Below are 14,076 nucleotides of genomic sequence, written 5' to 3' on the forward strand. Positions count from 1 at the left end.
ACACAGAGCATTCCTGCTATTGTTAAAATAACTCAAAACTGAAGTGTTAAGAATGGATCTGAGGTGGCAAGAGCAAGAAAGGAAAAAAAATATGGAAGAAAAAAATCAGATGGAATAAAGTTTTTAAACATTTCCTAAATGGAAACCATTTGTACAAGGTACATTTCCTTGGATTTGGTTTCCTTTTTAAAACAAAAATCTATTTTAAAAATCCTTAAACAACAAGAAGGAGGCTCTGAGCCATAGGAAACCTATTTATTCCTCCCTGGAGTAATATTCTGGACAGAAAATTTGGTAATTTGTAATCACTCCATGTTGCAAACATATCCACCTCTCAAGTTCCCCACCCTAATGCAAGACTTGCCAACAAAGTGAGAAAACTGTCAGGTTTGTACCTCCTGAAGCTTGGCAGGACCCATGCAAGCTCCTTCCAGATTCCCAGATCATTTGAAAATAGAGTGAAGAAAGCACTAGAGAATATAATACAGAGGTCAGCTTAAAGGGGAATAGCACTGATTTTCTGCAAGGCCCTCTTTCTCTCAAATGCCAGTGATGCTGGTGCAATTGCTAGGACTAAAAGTGAAGTCAAGTTTACGACCAATACAAAAGAAGTTGAGTATCTTATACTGAAGCTGCCTGGAATAATTATCTATAAGGAGAGGGAAGAAATTTTTCTTATAGAAAGCAACCCTGTTTCTTACCCTGTGACCCTTGAGACCTGGCAGACCAGGAGCACCAGGAAAGCCTCGAGGCCCCTAAGTAGGACAAATAAAAAAAAATCTTAATCCATATTTCTGCAGATAAACTTATCAGTAATGCTGCTTATATAGAAGAGGGTGGGAACATTAATATCAATACTCCTAACACTCCTTCTCCTTGGTGACATAATTTAGTGAGATATGGCATTTGAGCAGGTCATAGATGGCACAGCATAACATGCTATGAAGTTAGATAGTCTGAGCATTACGTGTATTTTCACTATATTAAAAGCTTTATGGTATACATCAATGTATGATCAAACCTCAAAGAGAAGTAATGACTAGTAGTAGATTGAGTTTTAAAGCTTATTATGAAGAAAGCTTAAACAGAAATCAAACCTCAGTGCTATCATTTAAAATAAAATAGAAACTGAGACCAAACTTCAAACTGTACATGTTCTTTGAGAGTATGTCAGCCAAAAAAAGGTGATAAACTACTGTTATTTAAACATATACAACAATTAAATGAAAGTTGCCATGCACTTAGTTTCCCACCAAGTTTCCCAGCTCCTCTTTCAGGAAAGACCAAGCAGTAAATGGAATTGGTGCCTCGTGTTAGAGTATCAGTCACATTAATTTATAAGAAATTGACACTAACACCTTCACACACTCAGACAACAATTCAGCAAACTGTTTAAATATGTAATTCCTTCCTTTATGGTATCTCTGAACCAAAGTTATCAAAAATATTTCAGTTCTACCTTTCAATATTGCAAAAAATAATGAAGACACATTACAGAAATGATGCATTACGAAGAAACTCTGAGCAAAAAGAGTAAAAAAGAACATCTGAGATCCCAGCATCAGAGAACTTCACATACAGACAAGCTGTTTCCTGCTTAGCATCAAGGCATATGAAAATGGTCTTTATCTTCCCATAGTCAATTATATGGATAATGTTTGAACATAAAGTTCAAGAGGAAATTACTCCAGAGCTAGAACACTCCTAAAGGGAAAATTACTTCATCATTCATAACTACTTCATAAAGGTACGAGATTTCTGAAATTAAGGAGTATATTAGATTGCTTGAAATTATTTACACTCCATGAGTTTCTCAGTGAAAGATGAGTTTTCCTGTCGTAAAAGGCCTTCATGTAAATTTGAAATTGTATAAATCCTGCTTGTTTAGACCCAATGTAGCCTCCTCAAAAACATCTATTTGTTTGTTTGTTTGTTTGTCCTGTGCTCAGTGGTACATGTATATCAACTTACACAACCAGGGAAACAGAATGATGAAACACACACATGCCACAAGTCACATGGCAAGGAGGCAGATCATGGCCAATGGGTATCTCTGTAGAAGTCTATGGGCCTTGTCATTGATCAAGACATGGCTCACTTCTCTAGTAAACTATCAGAGTATTCAGTGGTGCACTCTACAGTGCTATGCAATTACAGCAAACTCCAAATGATTTCTTTTTTTGTATATGTGCAGTTGTAGACTTCTTTCCTTCATTAGAAAGTCTTCTAAAAGATGATTTTACAGAACAAAACAGCTTGATCTGAACAGAATAAATACTCCATAGATTGCATTTGCATCTAGCAGCTTAAAAAACATCATCTTTGATCCATAAAACTTACAAGGCTTAGGAAACTCTACCCTGTTAAAAAAACATTTCTCTCTCCAGGAGAACATATCTCCAGTAGCTAGCAAAATTTGCAGACAAGAATTAGATGCTGAAAAAGAAAAGCAGACCATTTAGGAGTTGATGTGTATCAGGTGGCTTCAGTTCTGGGATTTATCTCTTGCCTTTTCAGCCACACTACAGCTCCTGTCCAGGTACAGAAACTAGACTAATGATGGCAGAACTCTTCATATGGGCCAAAATGACATAATGACAAAATTATGTAATTTTATCATCAGATATACACATTTTCTTTTATTTCTAGAGTATTCTCTGCAGAACAAGCACACATCATTTGAAAATTCTTTAATCAAATTTCCATATTGCAAATATTTACAAAAATAAATAATATATGATACAACTTCCTCTTTACCTTTCCTCAGACTATTATAAAGGTAAATAGTGTCATCTCAACCTGACATCATTTTACAGTGTCTGAGAATTTCCTGCATGTGATTGCAAATGACCATGTGAAATACCAAGAAATGGAGTAAAACTTGTACGTACTGTCTTCTTTTTTTTTGCATATTTCATCCATGAAATAATTGAAACATGCACCCATGAAACGACTCTCAGGATTAACTCAAGGACTTTTCAGTCTCCTGTTTGGTTCTGAATTATCACATTGATTTGGATTATTAGAGTAAGCTAATAAAAGCCCTTCAGAAATCGAATGGCAGAGCTTGATATTAAAAGAGAAAGTGATTACATCAGTATAATGATTTTACTAAAATGTAAATAGTCATGCTCTTACTGGAGATCCTGGAAATCCGGGCTCACCAGATTGTCCTGGTCTCCCAGGTTCACCCTAAGGGGAGAAAAAAAAAGGAACACATGAAAAAAGCAAATGTGAAAATTAACTTCTCTTGTCATTCTTCCATTCAAACCAATGAAGATATTCACAGTGGTATTTGATATCTTCTCTTTACTGTAATAATCACAGTAATATAAATCTACTGCACACCTGACTAGGAATGTGCATTAGATACATTAACTTAAATAGGGTTTTTAATAATGAATTGTGTGAAGAGTCCAAAATGCATCTCTGCATCACAAGATGGCACTGCAACACACTTTTGCTGTGAATTAAAAATAGACAAATTTTTGTCATCTTCATACAGAGTAAAACTACTTTCCTTTTCTGTATAAAAAGCATTCTAAAACTGCCTACATGGTAGCTTGTTAGTTCTCTAAAAGTTTTAAAAAATACGTAATTTCAGTCTAGGTTGGTGACTATTTTCATTTTGATGCAATAGGAAAGAAAATATGGTAGAACCAAATAAGCAGATTTCAAAGGTTGTTCAAAGTCCTTCTGAGTCACAACCAAACATTATTTTGTATGCATCACTCATTTCAAATACAACCAGGACTCTGGGTTGCAAGAATATGAAAGGCTTCAAAAAAATAGTTTCTGGACAGAGAGAAAATGAAATACTTCACAAGTGCAATTAAAGAAACCCATACACGCATTGAAAATGGATGAAGTTCTTAGAGTAGTACCAAGATTTGGCTTCAATACACTGAGAATTAACTGTTTCCACAGATTCTTGTAACTCTTCATACAGTTTAATAGGAGAGAAGCCATTACACAAGCTACGAAAATTTTTATACCAAAATATCCAGCATCTTCAGCTTTCAACTCATTTCCAATTTGCAAATTACAATTCAGACAGATTTAGGGTGCTTTACAAACAAATAATATACATCTACCAGTAAATTCTTTGGATATTGCTGTATCGTACACATATACTTATGCAGCATGTATACTATATACATCTTCCTTATATATATACATACATGAATAGAGTCACAAAATCAGTTATAATAAATTATTAAAATGATATTTTAAAATAAATACTAAAATTATATTGTTCAGACTGAGGTGAATGTTATCATCACAGTTCTTCTAACTCATCATGCCTCCAATTGCACTTTCCTAACTGTGGTATATTATGATGTTTGACTTCAAGACAGATACGTCATTTAAGAACTGACTGAGGCATAAAATAGTAAAGAGTCAGGGCTTAAAACTTAGATATGATGGTGATATATAAGCAAAAGATAGGTACGGTTTGAAAACAGTTGCTAAGATCTATAATTATGACACTGCACTTAATAAGGAGTAGGATTGCAAAGAAAAAGAGATAAAGGTAGTTACGACAGACACATCTGCTCATTAGTCATTACTGGCATCGTTAGATGCCAATATTTATTTTATTAAAAATAAAACAAGATACAAAGAATAACAAACTTACATCTTCACCAGGCTTGCCTGGAGGTCCCTCTGGTCCACGAGAACCAACTGGACCCTAAAAAAGAAATATATTTGCTGAGAAGTCCATTTAGTCATTACTAAAATTTATCTTTAGTCTATTTCAAAGTATGGTTTTATTTAAAAAAAATGTAGAAAAATAATTCTTTTATGCCTAAGCATCTCCAGCTCTTGCTTTCACTTTTCAATCATTTTATCACCTCCAAAAAATATATCTTCTCATCATCCTTTGCTTAACTTACACTACCTGGTATGGTTTTCCCAGTGTTTAATCATCCTTAAGTCTGTGCTGGACAAATAATAATGATTGTTTATACTACAGTCATTATTATTGCATGTTCAAAACAAATAAAATTCACTGATTCAGAATGACGTGTTTTCACAGAATGGCAGGGGTTGAAAGAGATCTTTAAAAATCATCCAGTTCAGCTCTCTGCTAGAGCAGGTCCACCTAAATCGGGTCACACAGGAAAGCATCTAGGCAGGTTTTGAAAACCTCCAGAGTTTTGAACAGCACAGCTCTTTACTGAAGTTACTTAAGCTTCAGTTGAGATAATACACACACACAAAAATCTGTTTTGACGTAAGAAGATATATTATATTGGTGATAAATGGCACAGAATCGAGTTGGAGACCTGTGGCCAGTGGAGTTCCACAGGGATCGGTTCTGGGACCAGTCTTGTTCAACATCTTCCTCAATGACCTGGATGAGGGGACAGAGTGTATCCTCAGCAAGTTCTCTGATGACACCAAACTGGGAGGACTGGCTGATTCCCCAGAAGGCTGTGCTGCCATTCAGCAGGATCTCAATTGGCTTGAGAATTGGGAAGAGAGGAATCTCATGAGATTCAACAAAGACAAGTGCAGAGTCCTGCACTTGAGGAGGAACAACCCCATGCACCAACACAGGCTGGGGGTTGAACTGCTGAAGAGCAGCTCTGCAGAGAGAGACCTGGGAATCCTGATTGATAATAAGCTAAATATGAGCCAGCAATGTGACCTCGTGGACAACAAGGCCAATGGCATCCTGGGATGATCAAGAAGAGTGTGGCCAGCAGGTCAAGGGAGGTTCTTCTCCCCATCTACTCTGCCCTGGTGAGGCCTCGTCTGGAGCCCTGTGTCCAGTTCTGGGCTCCTCAGCTCAAGAGGGACAGGGAAGTGCTGGAGAGAGTCCAGTGCAGGGCCACCAAGATGATCAGGGGATAGAACATCTTTCATACGAGGAAAGGCTGCGGGAACTGGGGCTGTTTAGTCTGGAGAAGAGGAGATTGAGGGGAGATCTTATTAACATTCATAAATATCTAAATGGTGGGTGTCAGGAGGTTGGGACATCCCTGTTTTCTTTAGTATCTAGTAACAGGACAAGGGGTAATGGGATGAACTGGAACACAAGAAGTTCCACATAAATATAAGGAAAAACTATTTCACTGTGAAGGTGATGGAGCAGTGGAACAGGCTGCCCAGGGGGGTTGTGGAGTCTCTTCCTTGGAGGTCTTCAAGACGCCTGGACATGTTCCTATGTGACCTGATCTAGGTGAACCTGCTTCTGCAGGGGGGTTGGACTAGATGATCTCTAAAGGTCCCTTCCAACCCCTCCCATTCTATGATTCTATTGTAGAAAGAATTGTATTTATTGGTCTTACCATAGGGCCCGGATCCCCAGGTTCACCAGGTGGGCCTGTGGGGCCAGCACCACCCTAAAATTAATCAAAGATTAATATAGTTACAAGTTCCAAAAAGCAAAAATATAAGGATATAAATTAAAATTCATGATTATGAAAAATTACAGCTCATGAGTTAGTCTGGATTCTAATTCAGAACCATCTCACATTGTAAAATGATTGAAAGTTGGATACTAAAATCTCTCAGGCTTTAGGTAAGTCCCATGCCCTACACAAATCTGACTGGAAACTTAACACCATGCCAATACTCAAACCAGAAGAGTCATCATTTTCGTTGCTGTTCTTTCATTTAAAAAATATTTTCGGTTAAAACCTTGTTAAAGGTCTAAGAAACTGGGATTTTTTTCAGATAATTTCTGTGTATGGAGACCATCTGGAACAGAGCTCCTGAGAGCTCCTGCTCCTCCAAATGAAGATGCATTCACCCATGCATCCATGAAGATGGACATTGCCTCAGAGATGCACACAAGCACAAGCTACTATGTGCTTTGCCTTCATCTCTGGCCAAGTATCTTAAATTCCCTGAGGTTAAGCACTTACTTGTTTTCCTTGGAGACCTTGAGGACCTCTTGGACCCACTGGACCCTATCAAAAACATAATTTGTCACACTCCCCCAGTAACATTCATCTTACAAAGACTACAAAATGGCCTGATAGTGATCTCCAAGATAACATTTCTATGGTCAAAACCTCTGAAAGATTTTTACTCAGGAGACCAATACAAAATGCTGAAGTACATAGAAAGGAAATTTTTAATTCTAAAAGCCACAGAAGTGTACACTCATTAGCAGCTGAAAACATGGGTTGGCTTGCTTGATTTCTGGAACCTCACAGTCTCTGGAATCAGTCAGAACCTGGTTATTCCATTGAAAAAAAATAGATAACAACAGAATAGAGTTGGGGGCAATAGTTTTCCCTTGAACAGAATCTTAGTACTCTGATTAATCTCAAAGCAACCAAAGACAAAATAAATACATGCTGTTGTTCTCAGCTGGGAACAGCAATAAGCAGCAGTGGAAGGATGTATTTTTTTATGAATCATATGAATTACCAAAACAGTTTCCAAATGGTTGCAGTTTGTTACAGAAAAAACAGATTTCCTCTTAACAAGTTTCATGGGCTTTTTAGTAAAAATCTTGGGCTTAATTGTAACTCCTACCATGAAGTAAACCATAATCTTGTCTAAAAGCAATTCTTGCTTACAGCAATACAAAAATATTTATAGCAGACATAGTTTGACAGAGGCTTGAGATTTATGTCTTTTACATATAATTCATTATTCTTTACTAATTTTCATAAAGCAAATATAGAAGACTTAGTAATAGTCCATTTAAAAACTCTAATCAACGCTAAAAACTGAACAGAAACATGATTCAGCTGAATGGCTGTTTACAAGGAAACAGTCAGTTTACAAGGAAAAGAAAAACAGGATATCATAGAGTATGATGAATCAATCCAAAGACAGTGAGCGACAACTGACTTTAGTAGACTTTCTGTAAGGCCTTAGAGGCAAAAAAGATGGAGTGCAACAAAGTAAGTAGGACAGACTTGTGAACAAATTATTGAATGTGTACACAGAATTCATTAAAAAAGGGGAAGTTCTTGGAAGAAATCACCACGAAAGTTAATGCTAAGGCAAAATTTCAGACCCTTTCAGATTCTATTGAAACCAAGTTTGAGGGCTCCTAGTGGGGACTTTAAAGGGTAAGATTAATGCAAACTCATGGACAGTACAATCCCTAAAGATTAATTTCTGTTAAGAATGAGTGTTAAAAATAACAGTAAAAAGGGTAACAGTATCTTCAAGATATTACAGCTCTCACAGATGACAAAAAATTTCATCGTTACCCTGTTACAATTTCATTGTAAATGCCTGTCTTAAAATAATGAAGCTCAGATTTCAGTTAATAGTTGATTTCAGAAATATTTTTTTTTAAATTGCTACCAAAAAATAACTATCTTTGATGTCACAATGGGAAAAGAAGCCTTCAATGTTACATATTTGTTTGCTCTGTTTTGTGTTACACACAAAGCTTTTCAATTACTCTACAGTGAGTCAAGGTAAGGGAAAAATAGGACAGTTTTATTTTCCTGTACCTTACTGTTAGTAGGTGTTATAATTCAGAAGGAGGGAAGGAAGACAACACGAAGGATAGAGATGGGGGGAAAAAAAGCTTTCACTATATCAGAATAATTATTTTTAACTACTTTTCCAGGTAATGTACAAAATGTTCTAGTAGCATAGAAAGTTGAAGAGAATTACTTCCTCTTTGGGCTTTTGCATATGTACTCCACTTCCACTTTATTCTACAGCACAGGGCTATTCTGGTCTTACCACTGCACCAGGCATCAGTCCCATCTGACTACCAAGTCCAGATTTCTCATCCAGTCCTGCCATCTGAGCTGAAAAGGGCTGAAAAAACAAGATGAGTGATTTTATCTTTCAATCATTTTGATGGTTCATAAAAGAAGAACTCACGTCACCAAAGTTTTGTTGTTTACGCCAGCTTGGCAGCATTAAGAGCTAAACCCTTGTTTAGATCATTACACGAAAATGTAAATCTGTAAATCTGAGGTGCTTTAAATGTTCAAAAAACAGTCAAATGCATCATATTGTCTGCTTACTATTCTGACTCTACCCCCACTTGAATATTAAACAAATGAGGAAATTACCTAAAAAGAGGGAAGCATCTCGTGAAATTAATAAGATTGCTTCACATTTAAATCACACTTTAACTTCACCCACACTATTCCTTCATGTCTTCTTTCATTTTCATTTATTGTTCAACAAGTTCAGAAACATTTTAAGGTAAACGGAAACATAGTTGATTTGGTGATTTCAAATTGAAATTTTTATGCATGTTGCCCTTATCCAGCAAAGTTAAAGGCAACTGCTGGTCATGCCAATTTACAGGGACAAATGAGTTAGAACAGGGACAACCTTCAGTGACATCCTCCTTCTGCAAGCATGTTATTAAAATCAACAGTTTTATTTTCCTTCGTTCAGAACCTGACCTTAACTCATGGCAATTCAGAGCTTACAGGGGCTGAGAAGGAGCAATAATACAAATGTGCACTTAAGTCTTCTATGACTCCAGTTACCTGGAGATTATCCAACTTCAGAGACAGGAATACAAACCAAAAATGTCTTAAATCTATTCTTCCATATTTTCAGTGGAAGCCTATGAAAGGATTGTGGTGTAACACCTATCCTGGTGCTTCTGTGATTCCAAAGGATTCCTCTGTGCTGAATATATTTACTTGGGCAGGATCTGCTGGATTTGCAACTACTTGGAAAAGTGGTTAAGTCGAGAAATGTTGCCCAAACTTTCGAACTGCTGGCCTAAAATGAATATTTAAGCTTATTGTCACCATAAGTCTATTGTTTTCAGGAATGTTGAAAGAACAATGAAGTGAAAAAGCAAAACAGATATCTTCCAAATAGCAATGATGTGGAACTAAATATACTTGAGAAATTCAAATACATATTGTGTTATCATTCATAATTAGAGAATGGGGGGTGGAGAAGTACTGCAAAATAACTTGTCTGTGTCTATGGCTGGTTAACGCTCATTTTCAGAAACGACTCTTAATCTTCTCCATGTTGGTCTGAAAAATTCCAATATCAAGTATACGGAGGTACTAAGCATACTTAATCACATTTTAATTTATCACATAGTAATTCTATTATTTGTAATTCACCTTACTTTTTCTTTTCTGTATTCCTAATCTGGTACATCAGTTTCCCTGTACTATTGCCCAGATTGCTTGGATTTAAACCAAGTGGAAGCAACAAAACCCTACTGAGGGTTTTAGATTTGGGCACCCTGACTTTTCTAGATGTTAAAACCCATTGTGAAAGGTGTGTCCTTTCCAAGGTTTTTCATATTCAATTTGCTCCATGTTTTGGTAGAAATTGCACTGCTGCTAGAATTTGTCCTTCATGACTGGGAGACGGGAACTGTGAACACAACTTTCCACATTCACTGAAGCAAAGAGAATTTACTCTTTGTGTTGTGTGTCTCTAGCCCAACACTTACTTCATTTTCTACTAAAACAAGCAGAAAACTTACTCTGCTTAGTCCATCTGGTCCTGTGTGGGTAGGATGCCCTGGAGGACCAGGGTCACCAGGTTGGCCAGGGATACCAGGTTCACCATCAATCCCTTGAGGACCACGAGGGCCCTAGAAAAAAAAAAAAAAAGTGTTAACAGTGTGCAAAAGTATTAATTAAAAACATTGCATCTGGCAAACAATGACATTGTTTGTGATAAATCTGTTTTTACACAAAGATCTTCAAACCACATACCTCATAACTTGTTCCTACCTTTAGATCAGAAGCACTGACTAAAATTAGTCACAAATTCAACACACAAGAAACTGCAGTAAACGATCTCACAGGCTCTCTTAGAAACTTGGGTTTTCTATCATCCCATAAGAGAGTATACTACTCCTGAAAAACTATTTGGCTTTGCATACAATATAGAATATAATTGATTTACTTCTAAAATACACATATACTCAGATTAGTGAACATACATGCACATATTTAGCATAAGGCTGGATTTCTACAGCCTCCTGACTCCAAAAGTGCTTTAGACAGCTCATATTATTGCTGAATTCTCAATACAGTTACATTGCCAAAAATGTACAGTAACTCCCTTGGTGTAGATGTTATTTCTAGCTAGCATATGTTAGATATGCTCTATAGCATTGGAAGCCATCCCCTTGCTCTCATTTTGATCACCCGTCTTTGACTCCTAAACTGCATTCATCTTAACTTGTGTCAGAAATAAAATTAAATGCGGAAACAGCTAATAAAACATCAGTGGAACAAAATCAATAGCAACAAGGCCAATAAAGACATACTTCAATCATATATACAGACTTTAAAGTGCTTGTCACTACTGCTTCCTTTATTGGAATAAAACACTTGATTATGGCAAGGAAAAATTGTATACTTTATAATAAGCTCTTCTGTTTGAAGGATCCTTAAAACATAAAACTTTGAAAATCTGTCTTAGTGAGTCATTTTACACACAAAGTTATAATCAGGCAGATTGTTTATACTTCCGTGAGATGAAAACTGTGTTTCTTTGCAGTTTGTGACACATTTCAGTGGAATTTCTATCTGAACTAGTCTGGTTCACACATTCAAGAAAAAGAATTGTCTTAGGAATTGACTACCCTGGGATTGCATTGACAATAGGATTTCTGGAAAGTCGTGGGAAATGACCTAATTGTCTTAATTCTAAATCTGTCTTTACAGTCTGAAATTCCTATAAGCCTAACAATCAAGGAAAAGTTTTCATCATCAGACATGTGTACACATACTCCCCTACTTGCAGAAGAAGTTCTGAATAGATAGTATTCTGAAACAAATGAGAAAATGTGTGCATGTTGGGTGGGAGAAGAGGTTTTAGCAGAAAACTTTATTATCTAATATTCCTATTATAAACAGAAGTTACATACTGACAAACTTAAAAGTTTATACACTCTAAAGAAGAGTCACTTTCTTTCAATTCTTCTCAAAATAAAAAGAAAATAAAGCTAACCATTATTTAAAAAACCAACAATTGCCTATAAAGAATTAGGAAAGCTTCTATACAAGGTCTAATGATTTTCAGCATCCAAACCAAGACACCTTAACAAAATCTGATCTAAAAAAAGAAATTTTTTTTGTTTTTTTCAAAAAAGACCTACTTCTTAATCACAAAAAACCACTTTGATTCACAAGCAACACTGCAATCCCCCACCTCAACACCTCAAAAGACCCTGAAGAGCATGTTTATATTTGGAGGCAGCAAATAACCAGCAGTATATAATTGATGTTTGAGGATTTTGTAATAAATTCTTGATTATACGCCTAGCTATTTCGTACTATTTATCTGTTTGGATGTATGTTTAAAAATCTCTTTTGTTCTCTTTCACTAGCTTAATGTCAGTGAGACTTAAAAAATAAATAAATAAAATTAAAATATTTCTGCCGTAAACCACGAGGTGGCACCGCTTAAACACGCGATTTCCTGATCTGCCCCATTGCTGCTGCTGTGCGGAAACTGCTACGGGTTTTGCCTACAATGCACTAAAATGAAATGCAGATAATGGTAGACCACACACAAACTACTGTCTATTTTAACCGCTGCTGCAATTCCAATAGAGTGTACATTCATACTGAAATAAAACATGTCAATGGTTCTGAGGATGCTCAAGCTTGTTTTCTGTCTTCAAAAGCCTCTTTGGTACAAACAACTAAAATTTTATCATGCTCTAAAACTCCTTCTCCCTTGATGCATTTTGCAAATGGAAACATGCTCTTCCCTAGCGTTTGCTCTCTCATTATTACACTAACAAAGAATGTGAAGTAAAAAAATACACTAATACAACTGAATTAATTTTACATCCAAGGGTCTTGCTTTTGTAAAAGGCAGAGATCCATAGCAAGGTTAAGTTCCTTCTGCTCACTAGTCTGCAGGAGCTCATTTAAAGAAAAATCTATTTGAATTAAAAAATCAAAGAAACAAATGTCTTAGAAACATGATTGATGATTCTGTAATATCACTAGTCAGTCGTGTATTTACCCAAATGTATTTTATAAAGGCTGTCAGTAGGAGGTTACCTGGTCCATGACACAACGTGCAGAGATTTTCACAATATAAACTGCAGGTGTGAGCTGACATTTTTTTCCCACAAGTATAAATAATCAATCCTACACTAGCAGTCACTCTGCATCTCAAAGCATTGCTCTTTGGTCTCAGACCTACACACTGACACACACAGAGCTCACCAGAATCTCTGACATTTTCAAAGGAGCTGACTGGTTCCTAGCCCCTTGATATTCCTTGAAACCACTATCATAACCTGTGTTAAGAGGACTCAAAACTATTTACAGTCTTTTAGAATTTTAGTTGCTTCTAGCCACCACTCTGTAGACACACATACAAGGGACACAGCACAGAATCAGAAATCAGAAATTAGCATCTCATTGATAACAAAGCACATTAGGAAAGCACTTTAGAAGTCTGTATAAACACAGTCAAGACTCTTTTGTGCACCACAAGATTGCACAATTACTCCCAGAGTTCCTTTAAGCATTTTGATATTCATCAGATAAATATCTTATGGTGATTTAGGGAGCAGCAGTGGTTTGACATCTACCTCAGAAAGCAGAAGTGCCATTACCATTTACAGACAACAGGAACACGCTGGTGGAGCAGCACAAAGGAGTCCATTTTAGGCCTGTCTAAACTCAGTATTGGCTTGCTCTCTCCTGAGGGATAGGAAAATATCCATATAAAATTTACAAATGATACAAGTCTTTAAAACTGGTGTTTAGCAGCTTCTGCTCTTTGAGCTAGCTTTTTTAACAGGAATGTGTAGTCTTGGGTATTTTCAGCACTCTCTTTTCGCCTTTCTGTGGTTCTCCACATGCAGACACTGAAATTCCCTTATGAAGTATTTTTTTCCACTGAGCAATCTTCATTATGTTATTTGCCAGCATACCACCATACGTAGTCACATATTAACTCCTGCTAACTTCCTGAGCTATGCCTTTTCTGAAATACTGAGCCATACAGCCCACACTGCTTCTGATGCACAGTAGTAACCAGTAAAAATCAGACAGTTCTTAAACAGGCAAATGTGATGCTCCACTTTTGTTTTCAGTTGTCTTTTTAAATTCTGAAGAAAGCCATACTCCTAGACATCACTTTGGGAAAGTTTGTTGACAAAGTATAGCT

General features: G+C 36.5%; 1 protein-coding gene across 1 annotated transcript in view; it reads right to left on the bottom strand.

The window, feature by feature from the left end:
- COL5A2 (collagen type V alpha 2 chain) overlaps positions 1 to 14,076 on the bottom strand; it is a 110,799-nt gene that overhangs the window by 35,530 nt on the left and 61,193 nt on the right. Inside the window, exons 7-13 of the mRNA XM_062002455.1 lie at positions 10,412 to 10,522; positions 8,674 to 8,751; positions 6,879 to 6,923; positions 6,300 to 6,353; positions 4,640 to 4,693; positions 3,139 to 3,192; positions 702 to 755 (exon numbers count right to left, since the gene is read on the bottom strand). Of these exons, the coding sequence (XP_061858439.1) occupies positions 702 to 755; positions 3,139 to 3,192; positions 4,640 to 4,693; positions 6,300 to 6,353; positions 6,879 to 6,923; positions 8,674 to 8,751; positions 10,412 to 10,522 (450 nt within the window). The remainder of the gene's footprint in view (positions 1 to 701; positions 756 to 3,138; positions 3,193 to 4,639; positions 4,694 to 6,299; positions 6,354 to 6,878; positions 6,924 to 8,673; positions 8,752 to 10,411; positions 10,523 to 14,076) is intronic.

Source organism: Colius striatus, chromosome 9 (genome assembly GCF_028858725.1).
Source record: "Colius striatus isolate bColStr4 chromosome 9, bColStr4.1.hap1, whole genome shotgun sequence".
NCBI classification, from domain to species: domain Eukaryota; kingdom Metazoa; phylum Chordata; class Aves; order Coliiformes; family Coliidae; genus Colius; species Colius striatus.